We start from the raw sequence: 21,626 nt of genomic DNA, 5'->3' as shown, positions 1-21,626 counted from the left end.
CCCCAAAAACAAGGCCCCAAAACCAAAGCCCCCAAAACTAAACCCCAAAACCAAAGCCCCAAGACCCACCCCCCAAAACCTAAGCCCCAAGACCCACCCCCCAAAACCTAAGCCCCAAAAACTAAACCCCAAAACTAAACCACCAAAAACTAAACCCCAAAAACTAACCCCCAAAAACTAAGCCCCAAAAACTAAGCCCCAAAAACTAAGCCTCAAAAGCTAAGCCCCAAAACCTAAGCCCCCAAACCTAAACCTCCAAAACTAACCCCCAAAAACTAAACCCCAAAACCTAAACCTCCAAAACTAACCCCCAAAAACTAATCCCCAAAAACTAACCCCCAAAAACTAACCCCCAAAAACTAAGCCCCAAAACCTAAGCCCCAAAACCTAAGCCCCCAAAAACTAAGCCCCCAAAACCTAAACCCCCAAAAACTAACCCCCAAAAACTAAACCCCCAAAAACAAAGCCTCAAAAATGAAACCCCAAAAACAAGGCCCCAAAACTAAGCCCCAAAACCAAAGCCCCAAAACTAAGCCCCAAAACCTAAGCCTCAAAACCTAAGCCCCAAAACCTAAGCCCCCAAAAACTAACCCCCCAAAAACTAAACTCCAAAACCTAAACCTCCAAAACTAACCCCCAAAAACTAAGCCCCAAAACCTAACCCTCAAAAGCTAAGCCCCAAAACCTAAGCCCCCAAAACCTAAACCCCAAAACCTAAACCTCCAAAACTAACCCCCAAAAACTAAACCCCAAAACCTAAACCTCCAAAACTAATCCCCAAAACCTAAACCCCAAAACCTAAACCCCCAAAAACTAACCCCCAAAAACTAAACCCCCAAAAACTAAACCCCCAAAACCAAAGCCTCAAAAATGAAACCCCAAAAACAAGGCCCCAAAACTAAGCCCCAAAACCAAAGCCCCAAAACTAAGCCCCAAAACCTAAGCCCCCAAAAACTAAACCCCAAAACTAAACCCCAAAACTAAACCCCAAAACTAAACCCCAAAACTAAGCCCCAAAACTAAGCCCCAAAACTAAGCCCCAAAACCTAAGCCCCCAAAAACTAAACCCCAAAACTAAGCCCCAAAACCTAAGCCCCCAAAAACTAAACCCCAAAACCTAAACCCCCAAAAACTAAACCCCCAAAAACTAAACCCCCAAAACCAAAGCCCCAAAAATGAAACCCCAAAAACAAGGCCCCAAAACTAAGCCCCAAAACCAAAGCCCCAAAACCTAACCCCCAAAACCAAAGCCCCAAAACCAAAGCCCCAAAACTAACCCCCAAAACCTAAGCCCCAAAACCTAAGCCCCAAAAACTAAGCCCCAAAAACTAAGCCCCAAAAACTAAGCCCCAAAGCTAAACCCCCCAAAAACTAAGCCCCAAAAACGACCTTCCAAAAGCAAAGCCCCAAAAACACAGCCCCCAAACCCTAAGCCCCCAAAGCCAAGCCCCAAAGCCCATCCCAAAACAGGACACCAAAGCAAAGCAAAAACCCCCAAACCAGCCTAAAAAGGATGTTAGAAGGACAGGGGAAAAGACAAAATGAAAGGAAGAAATCCACGCAGAGAGCAGCGCTGCAGCAGCACAAGTAGGTCACAGCTCCCCAGCCTGCGAGTGGTGCTGGTGGCTCAGCCCCCTCCAGCCCCAGGGGCAGCCCCCTGAAACCCACACCTGCTGCTGGGGAGGCAGCTGCAGCCATCTGCCAACGGCTGCCAGCAGCCTCTGCCCCCTGCTCTGCCAGGGAGGAAGCCTCCTCCGCACGGCCCCAACCTGCTGGGCACCAGCAGAGCTCCCCGGGGGAAGCACAGCCTGCAACTGCCTGGCTGGGGAGGGAGCTTTGGGAGCCTGGAGGCCGAGCGGCCCCGAGCCCAGCAGCCTGCGACTGCAGAGCGCTGGGGGCAGGGAACTGGAGAGGGACAGAATGGCTCTGGGGGGCTGTGAGATCATGGGGTGCAGCCCCCAGCCCAGAATGGCTCTGGGGGGCTGTGAGATCATGGAGTGCAGCCCCCAGCCCAGAGTGGCTCTGGGGGGCTGTGAGATCATGGAGTGCAGCCCCCAGCCCAGAGTGGCTCTGGGGGGCTGTGAGATCATGGAGTGCAGCCCCCAGCCCAGAATGGCTTTGGGAGGGCTGTGAGATCATGGAGTGCAGCCCCCAGCCCAGAGTGGCTCTGGGGGGCTGTGAGATCATGGAGTGCAGCCCCCAGCCCAGAATGGCTCTGGGGGGCTGTGAGATCATGGAGTGCAGCCCCCAGCCCAGAATGGCTTTGGGGGGCTGTGAGATCATGGAGTGCAGCCCCCAGCCCAGAATGGCTCTGGGGGGCTGTGAGATCATGGAGTGCAGCCCCCAGCCCAGAATGGCTCTGGGGGGCTGTGAGATCATGGGGTGCAGCCCCCAGCCCAGAGTGGCTTTGGGGGGCTGTGAGATCATGGGGTGCAGCCCCCAGCCCAGAATGGCTCTGGGGGGCTGTGAGATCATGGAGTGCAGCCCCCAGCCCAGAATGGCTTTGGGGGGGGCTGTGAGATCATGGAGTGCAGCCCCCAGCCCAGAGTGGCTTTGGGAGGCTTTGAGATCATGGAGTGCAGCCCCCAGCCCAGAATGGCTCTGGGGGGCTGTGAGATCATGGAGTGCAGCCCCCAGCCCAGAGTGGCTCTGGGGGGCTGTGAGATCATGGAGTGCAGCCCCCAGCCCAGAATGGCTTTGGGGGGCTTTGAGATCATGGAGTGCAGCCCCCAGCCCAGAATGGCTTTGGGGGGCTGTGAGATCATGGAGTGCAGCCCCCAGCCCAGAATGGCTTTGGGGGACTGTGAGATCATGGAGTGCAGCCCCCAGCCCAGCACTGCCAGGGCACCACCACCCCACGGCCCTCAGCACCACAGCTCCAAGGCTTTGAAACCCCTCCAGGGATGGGGACTGCACCACTGCCCTGGGCAGCCTGGGCCAGGCCTGGACAGCCCTCAAGGGCAAGAAATTGTTCCTCATGGCCAACCTGAACCTCTCCTGGGGCCATCCTCTCTTGTCCTGTCCCTTGTTCCTTGGGAGCAGAGCCCAACCCCAGCTGGCTCCAGCCTCCTCTCAGGGAGTTGCAGAGAGCCTCAGGGTCTCCCCCCAGCCTCCTCCAGGCTGCACACCCCCAGCTCCCTCAGCTGCTCCTCCCCAGCCCTGCTCTCCAGACCCTTCCCCAGCTTGGCTGCCCTCCTCTGGACCTGCTCCAACCCTTCAATGCCCTGAGTTAAGCCCTTGGCATCCCAAGGACGGTTCAGAGTGGGACTTCAGAGAGCACTGCCCCCAGACAGCCCTCAGCACATCCTCCCAGGTGGGGAGGGGGAGGAGGAGTTGGGTTTCCCCTTGTCCAAGGCCAGGGCAGGAACCAAGGAGTGCCCTGGCACGGAGGGACACCGCTTGCCTTTGATGCCTCCAGAGCCTGCAGTTAATCTTTAGTCACTCCAAACAATGGCTCTAAAGGTGACATCCCAGGCAGCAGGGGGAGGAGGGGAAGGTGGCTGCCTTCCTGACACCCAGGGCAGGGCCACCAAGCACAGCTTCATCCTGCCTCTGGCGCTGTGCCCTGCTAGCAGGGTCACCAGTGGGCAGAGAGCAGCTGCCCTCAGCCCCTTGCTGGTCCCACAGCAGAAGTCCCTGTTACAGAATCCCCCAGGCCCAGCATGGAGGGCTTGGAAGGGACCTCTGGGGCTCACCCAGTCCAACCCCTGCTCCAGCCCAGCACCCACAGCAGCCTGCCCAGGGGCACAGTGCCCAGGGGGGGTTGGAAGCTCTCCACACCAGGAGACTCCACAACCTCTCTGGGCAGCCTGCTCCAGGGCTCTGCTCCCTCACACCAAACAACTTTCTCCTCATGGAACCTCCTGGCTGCCACTCTGTGCCCATTGCTCCTTGTGCTGTCCCTGGGCACCACTGAGCAGAGCCTGGCCCCAGCCTCTTGCCCCCCACAGCTCCTTTAGCTCCCCTCTGGGGCTGCTCTCCTCCAGGGCTCTCAGCCTTTGCTCCTCAGAGCTGCTCCAGGCCCCTCAGCAGCTTTGGAGCCTCCCCTGGACTCTCTCCAGCAGTTCCCTGTCCCTCTTGACCTGGGGAGCCCAGAACTGGACCCAAGACCCCAGATGTCAGCTCCCTAGGGCAGCACAGAGGCAGAGAACCTGCCTTGCCCTGCTGGCTGTGCTCTTCTTCATGCCCCCAGGACACCATTGGCCTCACACATTGCTGGCTCCTGGGGAACTTGTTCACCAGCACCCCCAGGTCCTTCTCCTTGGAGCTGCTTTCCAGCAGGTCAGTCCCCAACCCCCAACCTGCAGGGGGTTATTTCTCCCTGGGGGCAGGACCCTACACTTGCCCTGGTTGAGCTTCATGAGGCTCCATTCATCCTCCACCTCCAAGTCCAGCAGGTCTGCAGCCTTCCCACCACCTTCCTCCATCCCTTCCCTTCCCTCAGCTCCCTCTGGGAGTTCTCTGGCATCACAGCTCCTGGGGAAGGAGCTGCTGAGAGCTGCTCCTTGTAGTGTCACAGTGGGGCTCTGCTCCCAGCTGTCAGCAGCTTGGGGAGAATCAAAGGGGAGAAGCCTGGAAGCCTGGTGTCACCACTCAGCCTGTCCCCAGGGTGGGACACAGGCACAACCCTGCTCCCAGGAGGGGATCCTGAACATCAACCACCCAGCAGCTCCATGGAAAACAGGCACAGCAGCCTGGCCACCAGAGGAAGCTGCAGCTTCCAGAGGGGCAAAGACAGCACAAGGCCTCCTCCTGCTGCAAAGGGAGAGGCCACAGGCAGGGCTTTGGGGGACCCTGCTTCAGAGAGGGGCAGGAGGAGCAGAGAGAGCAGCTGTGGGCACAGAGCAGCAGGTTTGGGGGGGAAGGGACATCTAAAGCTCATCCAGTCCAAGCCCCTGCAGCCCCCAGGGACAGCCCCAACCACAGCAGGCTGCTCCCAGCCCCACACAGCCTGAGCTGCAGTGGTGCCAGGCATGGGGCAGCTCCCAGCTCTCTGGGCAGCCTGGGCCAGGCTCTCCCCACCCTCAGTGGCAAACATTTCTCTCTTCACTCTCAATCTGCCTCTTGGGGTCCAAACCATCTCCCCTTGTCCTGTCCCAACAGGCCCTGCTCAGAAGCCTGTCCCCAGCTTCCTGCTCAGCCTCTGAGCACTGCAAGGCCACCAGGAGGTCTCCCTGGAGCCTTCTCCAGGCTGCCCAAGGCCAACTCTCTCAGCCTGGCTCACAGCAGAGGGCTCCCAGCACTGCTGTGGCCTCCTCTGGCCCTGCTCCAGCAGGTCCCTGTCTGTGCTGTGCTGAGGGCTGAGTGGTTTGGGCTTTGTTTTGGGTTTTTTTTCCCCCCTATCAGTTTGTTAATTATTTCACAAGTCCTTTTTTTGTTTTTTTTTAAAACAACTCTTTGAATTAAAGAAGCCTCAGAGTGCTCCAGGAATCTGAGTGCAGCTCCCAGGGGCTCCCCTGGGAGGGAAGGAAACCTTATCCCCTTCTGCTGCAAGACCACAGGGTTAAGTGGGTTGCTCTGAGCCACAGGCAGGAGCTTTCCATTCCCAGAGCCTGCTCTCATCACAGAGAGCAGGAATGTTATGGGGCTGCACCTCACACAGGCAGCAGGGGATGGGAGGCAGGGGATGGGAGGCAGGGGAAGGGAGGCAGGGGAAGGGAGGCAGGGGAAGGGAGGCAGGGGATGGGAGGCAGGGGATGGAGGCAGGGGATGGGAGGCAGGGGATGGGAGGCAGGGGATGGGAGGCAGGGGATGGGAGGCAGGGGATGGGAGGCAGGGGATGGGAGGCAGGGGATGGGAGGCAGGGGATGGGAGGCAGGGGATGGGAGGCAGGGGATGGGAGGCAGGGGATGGGAGGCAGGGGATGGGAGGCAGGGGAAGGGAGGCAGGGCCCCAAGGAAGGAGAACCAGCAAATGGGGTGAGAAGGCAAGCCTGGCTGGGCTGGAATGGAGCTGGGCTAGCAGCAGGAATGCTGCTGGGGCGGGCAGGAAGCTGCAGTGGAAGTCATTCCAAAGGCATTTCCTGGAGAGCACTGCAGCAAAGCCTCCCAGGTCGCAGGCAGAGCTGCCAGGGAGCTGCAGGCTGAGCCTGGCTCTGCAGCCAGCACTCAGGGCACAGCTGCCTGGGATGGCTGCACCAGGCAGGACAACCTGAGCCCAGACCCTGCCAGTGGCTCCCAGGGCTGGGGAGGGACACCCTGTGAAGGGGCAAGAGGGGCCCCAGGGGGCAGCAGGAGATTTTTGTCCCCCCAGGCAGGTGCTGCCAGCAGGGACAGCATCCCAGCTCCAAGGGATCCACACTGCAAAGCAATCACAGAGCAGAGTGGATGGAGACAGCCCAGGGAGGCTGCCCAGGCCACTGGCTGGGATCCCTCTCCAAACAGCAGTGGGCAACCTTGGCTACTCACAGCCTGCTCCTCCATCCAGCTCACAGAACCCCCCAAGCCCAGCAGGGAGAGGTTGGAAGGGACCTCTGGAGCTCTCCCAGCCCAACCTCTGCTCCAGCAGGGCTCCCACAGCAGCCTGCCCAGGAGCACAGTGCCCAGGGGGGGTTGGAAGCTCTGCACACCAGGAGACTCCACAACCTCTCTGGGCAGCCTGCTCCAGGGCTCTGCTCCCTCACACCAAACAACTTTCTCCTCATGGAACCTCCTGGCTGCCACTCTGTGCCCATTGCTCCTTGTGCTGTCCCTGGGCAGCACTGAGCAGAGCCTGGCCCCAGCCTCTTGCCCCCCACAGCTCCTTCAGCTCTTGCTGAGCATTGCTGAGGTCCCCTCTGGGGCTGCTCTTCTGCAGGCTCTCAGCCCCAGGGCTCTCAGCCTCTGCTGCTCCCAGAGCTGCTCCAGGCCCCTCAGCAGCTTCCCAGCCTCCCCTGGACTCTCTCCAGCTGTTCCCTATCTCTCCTGACCTGGGGAGCCCAGAACTGGACCCAGTACTCCAGATGTGTCCTCACCAGGGCAGCACAGAGTGGGGCCAGCAAGTGAAACCAGTGGCTGCCATCTCCAAGGGGATTGAGAGCAGCACAGCTGAGTGTGACAACACTCAGAGCTCTGCCAAAGCTCAGCCTCTTCCACTCTGAGCCTCAGGCCATGCCAGCAGCAGAATTCAAACCTGAGCTTAGCTCATGCTGCTCCAAACACTCAGGGTGGGAAGGTGTAAGGGTTGTGGGGCACCTGGGATCAGCTGGCTGAGGTGGTGGTGGTGGTGGTGGCAGGGCAGGTTTGTGCAGGGCACCCAGGTGATGGCAGGAGGCCAGAAAGCAGCTGAGAGCTGGTCTGAGCTCTCAACCTGAAACCATTGAGAAGGTTGGAGGCTGAGCTGGGATGCAATCCCAGCTGTGCTCTGTCATATGACACAGGCTGAGTCACTTCCTATCATTCATGACAAAAAAAAGGGGGGGGAAAAAATAGACAAAAAAGAGAAAGAAATCGTTAAAAAGCTGGGAAATGAGGCTGCTAACACTGCCATCTTCAAAGGGTTTCCCCCAAACACAACCACAAGCTCCCAGCCCACTGCAGAGCAACACAACAGCCACAGCCCAGCACGGAGCCCACGTGGGAAGCAATCCAGCCTGCAGCCCAGCCCAGCCTGCTGGGGTTCAGCTGGTGACAAAGGTGCTCTCTGCCTCCAGTCCTGGCCTGCCACAGCCTCCTAGCGCTGGTCCCCACCTCACACCCTCCAAAGAGGCAGCCCCTGGCCTCCCTGTGCAGGGAGCAGCCTGGAAGCTCAGCCTGGAGGCAGCTGTCAGGCAGCGGAGGGCCGGGGCCAGGCAGGAGCCGCTGCTCACTTCCCTCTCTCCAGCAGATTAAGCAGGGTCACTGCAGCTCTGCCTGCCAGGCTCTCCCCTGTGCTTCCCCCACCCCTCTTCCCACACTCTCACTCCCCAGATTTCTCCCCCCTCCACCACTCCCAGGGCTCAGGGTTTGAACTTCGTGGCTAACAGGAGCTGCTCCTGGCCAGAACGACCGCCCCGGGAGAGCCTCCTCTGCGGCTCTGCTGGCTCCCTGAGGCAGCAGCTTGCTCCTGCCTGCTCAGCAGATGCCCCCCAGGGGTTGCTCCCATCGGTTTGCTCAGTGCCAGGCTGCAGAGAGCCCGGGGGGGGGGGGGGGAGGGGGCAAAGCAAAGCAGGGCCAGGAAACGTGACCAAATCCACCCATGCCGGCGCTGCAGAGCCACCTCTACCGTTTCCTCCTTCCTCAAGGAAGGGTTTCTCAAGAAAACTGCTGCAAGCCCAGCGGGCAGCAGCCCCCCCAGGCCCCCCCAAGGGCGGCCTGCCCCCCGCAGCCAGCCCACGCTCGCCTTTGTTGCGGCGGCAGGGAAGGAAGCGGCTCCCTGCCCGCCGCGCTCCTGCCCCCTGCCCGAGGGGCTTGCCAGGAAGAGAAGGGCTGCAGCTCCCCGGGACACAGCCCACCCTGCTCCCTGCCAGGCAGAGCCGCCAGGACCCAGCAGGGCCTGCCTGCTGCACCCCCGGGGACAGCCTTTGTTCGCAGGGGCCGGGCTGGAGCGGCTGCGAGGCGCCCAAGGGAGCTCCCTGGGCAGAGGGTGGCAGGAGAGGGATGGCTCTGGCACGGCCAGGGCAGGCTGCTGGCACTTTCTTCCTGAGGGACAGCTGGCTGTAGGCCAGCAGCTTTAACAATCACTGAATGGCTTGGGCTGGAAGGGACCTTTAAATGTCACCCAGTCCAACCCCCTGCAGCCAGCAGGGACAGCCCCAACCAGAGCAGGCTGCTCCCAGCCCCAGGCAACCTGAGCTGCAGTGGTGCCAGGCATGGGGCAGCTCCCAGCTCTCTGGGCAGCCTGGGCCAGGCTCTCCCCACCCTCAGCACCAAACATTTCTCTCTTCTCTCTCCCCACCCTCAGCACCAAACGTTTCTCTCTTCTCTCCAGCCTCAATCTCTCTCTTTGAGTTCAAACCATCTCCCCTTGGCCTGTCCCAACAGGCCCTGCTCAGAAGCCTGTCCCCAGCTTCCTGCTCAGCCTCTTTGAGCACTGCAAGGCCACCTGGAGCCTTTTCCAGGCTGCCCAAGGCCAACTCTCTCAGCCTGGCTCGCAGCAGAGGGCTGCCAGCACTGCTGTGGCCTCCTCTGGCCCTGCTCCACCAGGTCCCTGTCCCTCCTGTGCTCAGGACTCCAGGGCTGGCCCCAGCACTGCAGGGGGGGGGGTGTCTCAGCAGAGCAGAGGGGCAGAATCCCCTCTCTCCACCACACTCCTGGGGATGCAGCTAAGACATCCAACAAGCTCCAGCTTGGGCTTTACCACAGGCTGGCAGCAGCCAGACCCTTTTTGTTTCGGGTGGCTGGCAGGCTGGATTTCTTCCCCCTCCCCCCCCCAACTATGGCCTTCACCATGCTGCCTGCCTCCCCCTCAGCTGCCAGCACGGCCTGAGCGAGGAAGTTTGAAGCCCTGTTCAAGGCTAGAAGGAGAGGAGAGCCAGGCAGCTCCTTGGGTGGGAACCCCAGCCACCGGCGGCCTTCAAAGGCAGAGCTGCTGGGTGGGTCAGAGCCAGGCAGAGTCCTGACCCTTCCTGAACAAATATTTGCTCCAAACAATTCATTTGGAGACAGACATGGATAAAAAACAACCCCCAACCACCCCCCCCCCCCCCATAACAGATAATAATAATGGAAGAGCCTGATCCCTGCTGGCTGAGGGGGTGGGGAGGGGAAGCTGAGGGAGGGAGGGAGGGAGGGAGGTTATTTCATTCCCCACAAGCAGGGAGCAGTGATTTTCCACCAGTGATTTAATCTAAATCCCCCAGAGAGTTGATTTCCAACAACACACCCCGACAGAATCAGCCTGCATTACGGCCTGGGTCTCCAGGATACAGCCCGATCCGTCACCAACAGCAACAGCCACCCCGGCTCCCAAACCTCCTCCATTTGAGCGCTCACTTCCCAGCCTAAGCTGTGGCTTTAAAAGCCAAAGGCAGGGGGAGAGGGAGGAGGAGGTGGTGGGGAGAAGGAACTCGGCGTTTGGCCAGGGGTTATCTGCAGGAGGAAGAGAGCTGAGGAGGGGCAAGCGGGAGCCCGGCTGAGCCGGCCGCCGGATCCCCACCGCCAGGCAGCTCCCTGCCCCTGCAGCCCCGCCCGGGCAGAGCCCCAGGCCGGCTGCATTCCTGGAATTCCAGCACCCCTGTGAAGCAGCTCACAGCCTGGGTGCACCTTCTGCAGCTGCATTTCACCGGCTGCACCTTCTCCTGGGATCCCCTCCTCCCCGGGTGCACCTCCTGCAGGATCCCCTCTCCCTGGGTGCACCTCCTGCAGGATCCCCTCTCCCTGGGTGCACCTCCTGCAGGATCCCCTCTCCCTGGGTGCACCTCCTGCAGGATCCCCTCTCCCTGGGTGCACCTCCTTTGGGATCCTCTCTCCCTGGGTGCACCTCCTTTGGGATCCCCTCCTCCCTGGGTGCACCTCCTTTGGGATCCCCTCCTCCCTGGGTGCACCTCCTTTGGGATCCCCTCCTCCCTGGGTGCACCTCCTTTGGGATCCCCTCCTCCCTGGGTGCACCTCCTGCAGGATCCCCTCTCCCTGGGTGCACCTTCTGCAGGATCCCCTCTCCCTGGGTGCACCTCCTGCAGGATCCCCTCTCCCTGGGTGCACCTCCTGCAGGATCCCCTCCTCCCTGGGTGCACCTCCTGCAGGATCCCCTCTCCCTGGGTGCACCTCCTGCAGGATCCCCTCTCCCTGGGTGCACCTCCTGCAGGATCCCCTCTCCCTGGGTGCACCTCCTTTGGGATCCCCTCTCCCTGGGTGCACCTCCTGCAGGATCCCCTCTCCCTGGGTGCACCTCCTTTGGGATCCCCTCTCCCTGGGTGCACATCTGCAGTCCCATCTCCCTGGGTGCACCTTCCCCAGGGTCTCCTCTCCCTGGGTGTACCTCCTCTGGGATACCTCTCTCTAGGTGCACCTTCTCTGGGCTTCCCTCTCCCTGGGTGCACCTTCTCCAGGATCCCCTCTCCCTGGGTGCACATCTGCAGTCCCATCTCCCTGGGTGCACCTTCTCCAGGGTCTCCTCTCCCTGGGTGTACCTCCTCTGGGATACCCTCTCCCTGGGTGCACCTTCTCTGGGCTTCCCTCTCTTGTGTGTGCACCATCTCCAGGTCCTCAGCATCAGGCAATGGGAAGCTGGGGAGCTCCATGGGACTCGGGAGGGTGCAGAGACACAAAGCAGGTTTCAAAGGTCCCTGCCTCTCCTCAAGATGCAGGGGGGCTGCTGATGGACCATGAGATGATTGTTCTTTGGGAACCTTCTCACTAGGGGGACCTTCCCTAAGGTGCCCAGCATCAGGCACGAGGAGATCCTGTGCCTCTCTTCATCAGGAGGAGCAAGGAGGTCCCTGCCCCCTCCTCAGGACGAAGGAGCTGCTGATCGAGCAGGGCATAAAAGGGGCCGAGAGGCCCGAGCTCACCGGCACACCGAGAGACCAACTCCCCACCGTTCAGATGCTAACGAGGGACAGCATGAGCTCTCCCCACCGGGCACGGGGAAAGGTTAGAGCAGCAGGGAAGCAACAGAGATAGATGCAGGAGCAACAGAGAGGAAGGTAAAACCCACCCCAGCTGCTCAGCCATCCGCAGGTCAGAGCCCCGCCGCGGCCGGCAGCCCCGCCGCGCCGGACCCGGCATTTCAGGAATGCTTCCTGCAGAAATGCTTATTCATGGTAAAACCTCACACCGGGAGCTCCCTGGGGCAGCTGGGAGCACTGCTCCCTGCCAAGAAGCAGCTGCAGGTTCAGCAGCTCCCCGATGCAGAGGTTACCTTCCCCCCCCGCCACCCCCCAGCACAACCTCAGCACCCGGCCCCCGCCGCGCCAGCAGCCCACCCAAAGGGATCTGCGGTGGGATTCAAGCAGAAGGCAAAGCCCTCTGCCTCCAGAATGCAGAAGTAGCTCTGGCCCCCCACAGCCCGGCTTGGAGAGGAGGAAGCTGCACTCCCTGCTGTTAAATGACACCAGGACCATGCCCCGGAGCTGGAAGCAGCAGCTCGGGTGACATTAGGCTCTTTTACATAACGCCCAGGGAGATGGGGAAGAGACAGAGGGGGAGAAGGACCCAGCTGAGCACAGACTGCATCATCACGCTGCTCTGACCCTCCTGAGCAGAGCACCAAGAGCACCGAGGGAAAGGCCACACACCCTCCACCTCCCTGCAAGGTCTAGCACAAACAGCACAGGGAGCTCCGGTTCGACCGGCCCCACGGCCTGCCTGCAGCGAGGGAGGACACAGAGCAGCCCTCCCCAGCAGGGAGCAACCTGGCCTAGTGCAGGGCACCCCTGCCAGCACCAGCAGGGCTGAACCTTGATGATCTTCCAAGGTTCCTTCTGACTCAAAGCATTCTATGACTCTCTGAAGACACAGTGCAGCACTCCCCAGCAGGGAGCAACCTGACCTAGTGCAGGGCATCCCTGCCAGTGCCATCAGGATTGAACCTTGAGGATCTTCCAAGGGTCCTTCCAATTCAAACCAGTCTACAACTCTATGAGGACACTCTGTGAGGCAGCCCTCCTCAGCAGGAAGCAACCTGGCTTAGTGCAGGGCATCCCTGCCAGTGCCAGCAGGGCTGAACCTTGATGATCTTCCAAGGTTCCTTCTGACTCAAAGCATTCTATGACTCTCTGAAGACACAGTGCAGCCCTCCCCAGCAGGGAGCAACCTGGCCTAGTGCAGGGCACCCCTGCCAGCACCAGCAGGGCTGGACCTTGATGATCTTCCAAGGCTCCTTCCAACCCAAAGCATTCTATGACTCTATGAGGACACAGAGCAGCCCTCCCCAGCAGGGAGCAACCTGGCCTAGTGCAGGGCATCCCTGCCAGCGCCAGCAGGGCTGAACCTTGATGATCTTCCAAGGTTCCTTCCAACCCAAAGCATCCTACGACCCTCTGAGGGAGAGGAGTCCTTACCCATCCGCCATTCTCCTGGATCCAGGGGTCTAGGTGGTCGGTCAAGTAGGTGGTCATCCAAGACACAATGCGCCCCACCAATACCCGCATCTCCTTGTCAACGCTCTCCACGCACAGGGCTCCCCCGAAGGAGAAGAAAGCCACGATGCGACCCCAGTTCACTCCATCGCGGAAGAGTTCGTTCACCACCTGCTCAAAGCTCTGGTAGGCTGTGCCCAGGGTGATGTGGAGCTGAGAGGTGAGGTCGCTGAAAGCCCTCCGGTACCTCAGCTCGAACTCGTCCCCCGCCTCCCTCAGCGCCTGCCTGACGTCGGCCGCCTGGACCATCTCGCGGACCTCCAGGCCGCTGCGGCGCAGGGCGGCTCCGTTCAGCGCGTGGCTGGCGGGAGGGTGCCAGGAGGGGCTGCCGTTGAGGACGCCGTCCAGCCCGGCCCCCTCGGCTGCAAGGTCAGTCCTGTTCTCATCCTCCTCCTCCTCCAGCTGGCTCCAGCTGTACCCCTTCTGCGAGAGCTTGTAGGAAACAAAGTCAATCACTAACTCCCGGTTACTGCTGGACATTTTCACACCTGGGCCGCCCTCAGTGAGTCCATGGTCCAGCGCAGAAGCAGATCAGCACCTAGCAGCTCCAGGCTCCGCTCCTCTTCCTCGCGACCGCTGGGAACATCTGACCTTTGCACGGGCAAACGGCAGAGGAGAGAGGCCAGGAAACGGTTAACGCCGCAGCTCTCAGACGCACCCGTGCCATTAACACCGACAGCTCATCCGCTACACTGAGCTCAGCCCGCAGCTTTACGCCCAGACTCGGGAGCACCGGATTGAAGCCAGACGGAGAACCGACTGCAACCCCCACCCCAACCTCCCGGGAAACCAATCCCGAGCCCTAGGGGATCCCCCGCCCCGGGCTCGCATCGAGCCACCCCAACCCCGGGGGTCTCACCGGGTGCAGGCACCGCCTTGCAGGCCGGCTGCGGGCCGGGCCGGGGCGGAGGCGGCTCTCGCTCTGTTAGAGCTACGGGCCGGGTAAGCCCGGCCGCAGTCCGCCAGTCCCGGAGCGCCGCGGAGGCGGAGGCAGCACCGCCCCCGCCCCGCCCGTTAAAGGGCTCGGCTTCCCCACCCCCATCCCCCTCTGCCGGCATTGCCCAACGGCAGCCTGCGGAAGCCAGCAGGTAGCGTTGCCCAAGGCTTACGGTAGCCCCGCGAGAGGCCCGGTGTGACGGTAAACGCGGCGCAGCTCCCCCCTCCCCCCCCAACCTCGCAAATCCCGGGGGTGAACTGGGCCGAGCGCGCCGCCTTGCACATCCTCACCACGGGCAGCAGCCCGGGGCCTCCCGCAGCTCTTGGATCCCCGCGGACAGAGGGGAACGGAGAAAATAAAAAGATGGAAACCGGCAAGTTCTCGCCAGCGGGGCCGGGCTCGGCCGTGCCCGGTGCTGCCGCTGGCCGGCCCTGCGTTCTTACGGGAGCGATGCTGGTCAGCAGCTGTGGTTGCAGGCGGGCCGGTGACGGGCCGAGCCGCAACGGCAGGGCGGGCGGGCGGCAGGGGGCGGCCTGCCCCGGGGCCACCGAACCGCCCCTCGCGGCCACCGTAGCGGGGCGGGGCGGCGGCACGGGGCCCGCACACGAGGGCCGTCGCTGCGTCCACCCCCCCCCACTTTCCAGCCAATCACCCGCCGGGAGAGCCCCGAGGAGGCGGGGCCCGAAAGAGAAGTCTTCTATTGGGTAAACCGCGCGTCACTCGCGGCCTGCCCCACTCCGCCCCTCACCTCAGCGGCCGGTGGAGGGTCCGAGTCTTTCCCACCCCAGCCCCGTGGGCCCGGCTAGCAGCGACGCCGCGGGGAGTGGCCGGGAGCCCCGCCGGGCCTCGGCCCGTTCAGCAGTTCCCGGCCTCCTTCCGCATCGCTCGTCAAACGGCAGCCGCGCTGCTGGGCCGCGCCGGGGGGGTGCGGTAGGGTGGGAGGGGGCGGGGAGGGGGCGGTATGCATGCGCAGTGCAAGGCGAGGCAGGGCGGGGAGCAGCCGGGGGCGGAGCGGGACGGGCAGGCGCAGAACCATCGTTGTTAGTGCGCAGGCTTGGAGGAGCCGGGTGGAGTGTGGGGCTATAGCGCCCCCTGTCTACCACTGTGTTCGAAGCTCGATAGGGTCCGTTAAGCAGCAGAGGCCGCGAAGGCAACGGAAGCGCCGGCCTCCACCTCTGCCATGCATCGTGGGTACGGTACAGCCTGCAGTCTCTTAGCACGCAACAGTTTGGACTTAACACGTGGTTTTGTATGGAACTGCAGGCTGTGCATGGTCAAGGACACATGTGGTGAGAGTGACACAAGTCAGGTGCAGCCGTGGTACCGGGCACGGCTCCGTTGGGCTCTTTCCCACGCTACGGACGCTTGTCCCGAGCCGCCCGGCCGGGCTCGGCTCGTATGACCCGCCTACCTGCAGCTGATAGGCCATCCATTGGGTGAGCTGCGTCGCCCGATTGGCTGAGCTCTTCTCGCGCAGTGCCTTGTGGGAGTTGTGGTTGCATTTCCTTTCCTCATTGGTAGCTCTGCGCTACGGTCACTACGTTTCCCGGCAGCCTCTTAGGAGAGCTCGGGGCGGACTTTGCTCATCCGGGTCCCTTGGCCTGTTGGCGGCTCGCCCAATCGGCGCACACCGTGGGCGTGCCCTAGGCGTTGATTGGTTGGTTCGGACGGACGAGCCCTGTTTGAAATCGGTCAACGGCGGCTCATAGAGGCGCCGCGCGAGGCGGTCACGGCGCTGAACCGAGGTGAGTGAGAGCGGGAAGGGTTAACGGTACCGGACGGGTCCCTCCGTCCAGGGAAGGCTCTCGGCTTCGCCTCACCTACCCTCCCCACCCCCCGCCTTTCCTCGGCAGGCGCCGTTCGGTAACGGCCGCCTGGGCCGCGCCCCGCTCCCAGGATCCGGTCAGGTCTCTTTAGCTGTGGGGTACGTGGACCGCGGGTCTGCACCCAGCCCAGGTACCGGTAACGGGGCCCCGGCCGCTCGCCGAACAGCGCTGCTGGAAAAGGGAGGCGGAAAAAGGTTCGAGGCATTTCAGCCAAGGCCGTTCTGCCGTGGCCGGAATCCGTGGCTGGCAGGCGGGGTGGCACCTGGGGCCCCGTGGCGTGGGTCTAAGCTCCTGAAAGCTGATTGTAAACCCCTCATGGCCGTGGGGGCTGAGGGAGCCGGAAGCTGGGGCCGGCGGGAGGCCGGCGAGGGGGGAAGCCGCCGTGCCGTGGGCTCCCGGGGCTGCGGTGAGCCTCAGGACGGGGCAGCTCCATCCCGAGCCAAAGCCCGAGGTGATGGAATTCCCTTGAATTCGGGGCGAGATACAAGCTGGAGCGCCCTGCCGATGCCAGGCTGCCGGCTTTGTCCTTAGCTGTCCCTCACACCCACCGCCACGAAGTCACTTCCCAAACCAAATCCTGTTTCCTTGAAAAGGGGGGAAGAAAACCAGGAGAAACCTGGCTTTAAGCCACAGAAACCATCGTGCTGTTAGCTATTTTATAGCCTTTTGTGTTTTTAACCTAGAGGAGCCTCAGCTTAGATGAAGCTGAGCTTATACTGGCTAAAAAGAGTTTACTTTTCCTTGGCTATCAGCTCTTGGTATGGCCAATCTTCATCATCCAAAACTCCTGGGATATCAAGAGTTGTTTGCTCTGGGAAGAGGCAGCTTTGGGTCTCTAGCAGAGCAAAGGCTGCTCCAGCACCACACCAGACCCCTTGGGGAAGGGGCTGTGCCAAGGGAGCAGTAATCAGCCAGCCTGCCAGCCCCAACGTGAGCACAGAGGGAGAGCAAACCTGACAGCTCACTGGGCTTATGCTTACAAAACATGCAGGCAGGTGAGCACCTAGAAAGGCTGCAAACATTCTGTTGCAGCTGTATCTGATGGAGCAGAGCCATCCTAGAATGGCTTAGGTTGGAAGGGACCTTAGAGATCATCTCCTTCAACCTCCCTGCCATGGGCAGGGATGCCTCATCCAACCTGGCCTTGAACACCCCCAAGGAGGAGGCATCAGCAATCTCCCTGGGCAGCCTGTTCCAGAGTCCCACCACCCTTGTACTGGAGAACTTCCTAAGATCCAGTCTGACCCTGCCCTCCTTCAGCTTCAAACCATTCCCCCTTGCCCTAGCACTGCAAACCCTCGTCAAAAGTCCCTCCCCAGCTCTCCTGTAGCTCCTTTAGGTACTGGGAGGCTGCTCTAAGGTCTAGGTTGCTGGGGGAGGTTGTGGATGCCCTTCTCTGGCGGTGTTCAAGGCCAGGCCTTGAGCAGCCTGGGCTGGTAGGAGGTGTCCCTGCTCATGGATGGAACTAGATGAGCTTTAAGGCTCTTTCCAACCCAAACCATTCCATGATGCTATGACTTTCTCCTCTTGCTGTAGGGCTGGGGTGGTCTGTGGAGCTCTCTGTGTGCTCCTGTCTCTCCTGTGCAGAGTTAAAGGCTCTGCCTCCCATTGTGAGCCTTGCATGGTGGAGCAGCAGCTGTTGTGGATCTGAGCTGGTGAATTCAGGGCTGATTCTGGGCTGTGAGCATTGAGTGAGGAGCACCTGAGAGAGAGAGGTGGCAGAAGCTGTAAGCCCAGCACTGGTTAAAAGCAAAAACAAGGATGACTTCTCTTAGTGGTTGCTGGTGGTGTGCTGGAGGAGCTCAGTGGTGGAACAGCTTCACCTGAGGCTGTGGTGATAGCACCTGGTGGTTTCCAGCCCTTTTAGTGCTCGAATTCATCTATTAACCCCTGAAAAGCCTCTGGGAATGGCATCTGGATCCTCCTCTCTATAGAAGGGACAAGAGACTCTGGGCTGCAGGGCAATAAAGAAGCTTTGGGCTGAGTTCACCGAGTTGCTTGGTTAGTGCAGCGCTCTGTGTGCCCAGGGGGTGTTGGATGCCCGGCAGAAGGCACTGGAATTGCTGCAGTGTGTTACCCTGCAGCTTCCTCAGCCTTGGTGAAGCTTCTGTTCCTTATTCCTGACTGCCCAGCTCGGATTTTGAGGCTGTGTGGATCTGCTGGCTTCAGAGTCACCTGCTGGTGTGACTTGGAATATCCTCTCTGTGTCTCTGCTCCTATTTAGTCCTTCCCCCCCCCTGCCTCCCCCCGGCTCCTTTCTGATCCTGTTAGGGTTTGGAGTTCAGTGGCACCTGTATCTCCTGAAGCTGCAGTGGTGGACTGTGATAAGGTGGTGTCCCAGGCTGACTCAGAGCTTATCTAATTCCATGACTAGGTGGTAAGAGCCAGCAGATCTTTGCAGCCTCCTCTCTGTCCCTTCCTGCTCCCTGAACCCCCAAATCCTTCTGTTCTTCCTCCCTTCTGACCTCTCCCTTCTCACCCCACTGCTGGTTTCCTCTCTCCAGCACAAAGCCCTGGGAGAGTCCTTACTCCTGGGCAGTCAGTGCTGCTATGGCATTGCCTGGTCACCAGCAGCCCGTGCTTGGGGTTAAAAAGAGGCTTTTCTTCTGGGTTCATTTGCAACTGTGGTGCTCCCCTGCTGCCCAGTTCCACATCCAGCAGCTGGGCCACTGCTGCTGGCATCTTGTTGGGGTTGCTCCTCTCCAGCTTTGTCCACGCTGAATGGTTTTCTTTCTGGCAAGAAATGAGCTCCAGGGAGGAAAAGAGGGGCTGAGCACATCCCCGAGGGAATCCTGTTGGCATTTTGAAGCTAATTGGGATTAGAATGAGGTGTGAAGTTGTTCTGAAATACCTCTTAGGCTTGTGGTTGGATCAGGCTTATTCTGGGATAGGAATGCTTGTTCCAATTGAACTTAATCCTTTTTCAAAGCTAACTAAGCTAAGGCAGGCCAAGGCACTCCCCTGGAACGTGCCCGAGTGTAGTCAATCAGCAGCAGCCTGATGTGCAGAGGGAGCTGTGCTGCCTGCCTCCCTGCACAGCCCGGGGAGCCGTGTGGGGCACGCTTTGCTCGGCGAGAGAGGCGAAGCAAGGCAGAGGGGGAAGGCTTCAGCCAGGCAGCTGCTCTGGAGGAAGGCATTTGGGCTGCTTTGGAAAGCAAATCCTCCTCCTCCTCCTCCTCCTCCTCCTCTTCCCCCAGCGGTGGGGTGAGCGCTTCCCAGAGCAGCAGGTGAAAGCTGATCCTGCCCAAGGGGGTGAGGGCTCTGCTGGCTGGCTGGTGTCAACACAGGAGGTGATGGATGTGGGGGAGAGCAGGGCTATCCCTGCCCCGGGGGGGTAGGGTTGCAGCGTGCCTGCAGGCATGCCCCTGGTGCCTGCTAATTAGGTAATGTGCTGATTAACGAGGAGAAATTTCTGCACCTCATTTCAGGGCAAAGAGAAGTGGAGGGAGAGGGAGAGAGAGGCTCTTGCCTCCTGCCCCAGCAGGGGAGGTAAGGGTGGCTCCAGCATCAAAGCCCTGGCTGGGTGGTTTGAAATGGCCCAGGGGAGCAGGAGGAGGCTGTGCTCAGCTGTGCCTGGCTGGGTTCCAAGGAGCACAGAGTCATAGAATGGGTTGGAAGGGACCTCAAAGACTACTTCCAACCCCCTGCCATGGGCAGGGACACCTCCCCCCAGCCCAGGCTGCTCATCCAGCCTGGCCTTGAGCACCTCCAGGGAACCACCTCCCTGGGCAACCTGTGCCAGTGCCTCCCCACCCTCACTGGCAAGAATTTCTTCCTAGTCTCCAGTCTAAATCTGCCCTCCTCAAGCACATCAGTGATAAATCACCACGAGGCTCCTGGCTGACTGGTGGGAGCTCAGCTCTGAGTGGAGCTGTGGGTGGAGGAGAAAGATGCTGCTCAGTGAACTCCTTCACGGTAAATCCTGTCCCATGCAAGGCTTGGGGGACACTTAGGGGGCTTGAAAAGGAGCAGCTGAGGCACTGTTGTAGTGGTCAGGGAGGTGCTGAGGTAGGAGGTTGGGCTTGATGGTCTTGGAGGTCTTTTCCATCCTTAATGATTCTGTGATCTAAGAGAGTTCATCTGTCTGGAGCAGATCCTCAGCTTCCTGTCTGTTCTGCTCCCACTCTGGGTTTGCTCTGGGAGGAAGGAGCAGGAGGAGCAGCAAAGGGTGCAAAGGTGCAGAGGGAGAGCAAAGGGCTGCAAAGATGCTGAGGGGGCTGGAACAGCTCTGTTGGGGCTTTTGAATCTGGAGTAGAGCAACTTGAAGGGGGATCTCACTCAGGCTGATCAATATTCAGGGGTGGGTGGCAAGAGGATGGCACCAGGCTTGGTTCAGTGGTGCCCAGGGACAGGCCAGGGGGTGATGAGCACAGACTGCACCATGAGAAGCTCCATCTGAACATGAGGAGGAACTTCTGTAACTGAAGGCTGCTGGAGGCCTGGAGCAGGCTGCCCAGGGAGGTGGTGGAGTCTCCATCTCTGCAGAGATTCCAAACCCTTCTGGGTGCCCCTGCCCTGGCAGGGGGGCTGGGCTGGCTGATCCCCTCCCATTCTGTGCTTCTGGGAGCTGCTCATGATCACTGCACCTCCAAACAGACACTTTCTAGAGACTGGGAACATGAAGCTGTGACATTGCTGCCAGCCCTTTCTTTCCATGACTGACTCCCAGGGAGGGGGAGAGAAGAAGGGGGGAGGTGTGTGGGTGCTGAGGTGGGTGCTGACACCAGGAAAGAACATGAGGCTCCCCCAGCAGAGAGCTGGGAGCTGCAGCAGTGGCCAGGAGGAGCTGTGAAACACGATGCCTGGAGCTGCAGAGGGTGAGGGGAGAATGCAGATGACGCATTTGATAGTTAAAAAAGTGGCTTAGTGTTGACAGAAACTTTATCTTGATTAAGGGGGGTAGGAAAGCATTTGATTCCTGCCATGTCCTCCAGCTCAGTTACAGTTGGTTTTGGCTCTGGTTCTGCTCTTTGCCTTCTTTGGGTCCCCCCCCCCCCCGACTTCTTCAGCCCTGTTGCTGATGTTTCTCTGCTGAGGTTCTTCCTCTGAGCTGTCTCAGCCCTGTGCCAGGCATCTGAAGGCTTCTTGAGGAGGGCAGATTTAGACTGGAGATTAAGAGGAGATTCTTTGTGGTGAGAGCAGGTTGTCCAGGGAGGCTGTGGATGCCCCTTCCCTGGAGGTGCTCAAGGCCAGCCTGGATGAGACCTTGAGCAGCCTGGGCTGGTGGGAGGTGTCGCTGCCCATGGCAGTGGGGGTGGAAAGGTCCCTTCCAACCCAAACCATTCTGTGACTCTCTGAGCTTCAGGAGGGAGGCCTGGTGGTTGTGAGCAGCAGTGCCACCTCTTCAATGCTGCTTTGATTGCCCCTTATCATAGAAGGCACCTTAGAGATATCCAGTTCCAAGCCCCTGCCGTGGGCAGGGACATCTCCCCTGGCCCAAGCTGCTCACTCCTGAGCATTCTCTCTCTCAGCCTGCCTGGGCTGCTCTCTGTGTAGTCTGCCTGGACAGATGGTTCATGTCAGAGGCTTTTTGTGGCTCAAGACCACACTGCTTTCCAGTGGGACTCCTAAGGACAAAGCCCAGGTGGTTTCCTTGGGGAAGGTTTTGTAGCCCATCTCTGGGGGCAGCTGTGCAGGGCCTCCCCAACCCAGGTTTGCAGGAAGGTTCTGCTATGATTTAAGGGTTCAGAACCTCCTTGCTGGCTCCATCCCTGTCCTGTTGGGTTTAACAGCACCTGTTGACACAGGGACTCCTCCTGCTGTCAGTGCTGCACTCATTACCTGCAGGGGCTGCTCCTGAGGTGGGCACAGCTCCTGGTTTGTTTATGGCTGGGCCAGCCCTGGGTAGTGCCACCATGGGCTGCAGCAAGAGCCTGCTGACACTGCC

The 21,626-nt window shown here is 60.3% G+C and overlaps 1 protein-coding gene across 3 annotated transcripts in view; it reads right to left on the bottom strand.

Annotated features, from left to right (window-relative positions):
- Positions 1-14,860, bottom strand: part of BCL2L1 (BCL2 like 1) — a 28,562-nt gene extending 13,702 nt beyond the window's left edge. The window contains exons 1-2 of one of the 3 annotated variants that reach the window (XM_054173404.1): positions 14,662-14,860; positions 12,899-13,567 (exon numbers count right to left, since the gene is read on the bottom strand). In XM_054173404.1, the coding sequence (XP_054029379.1) occupies positions 12,899-13,456 (558 nt within the window). In that variant the 5' untranslated portion in view covers positions 13,457-13,567; positions 14,662-14,860. Of the gene's footprint in view, positions 1-12,898; positions 13,568-13,835; positions 13,966-14,203; positions 14,309-14,661 lie in introns of those variants that run through there. The other 2 variants (XM_054173406.1, XM_054173405.1) reach the window with 2 other exon arrangements.
- Positions 14,861-21,626: the final 6,766 nt, after the last annotated feature.

The sequence above is a fragment of the Dryobates pubescens genome, chromosome 26 (genome assembly GCF_014839835.1).
Source record: "Dryobates pubescens isolate bDryPub1 chromosome 26, bDryPub1.pri, whole genome shotgun sequence".
NCBI classification, from domain to species: Eukaryota; Metazoa; Chordata; class Aves; order Piciformes; family Picidae; genus Dryobates; species Dryobates pubescens.
The sequence above is the reverse complement of the archived record's forward strand: the minus strand, read 5'-3'. Positions and strand labels throughout refer to the sequence as shown.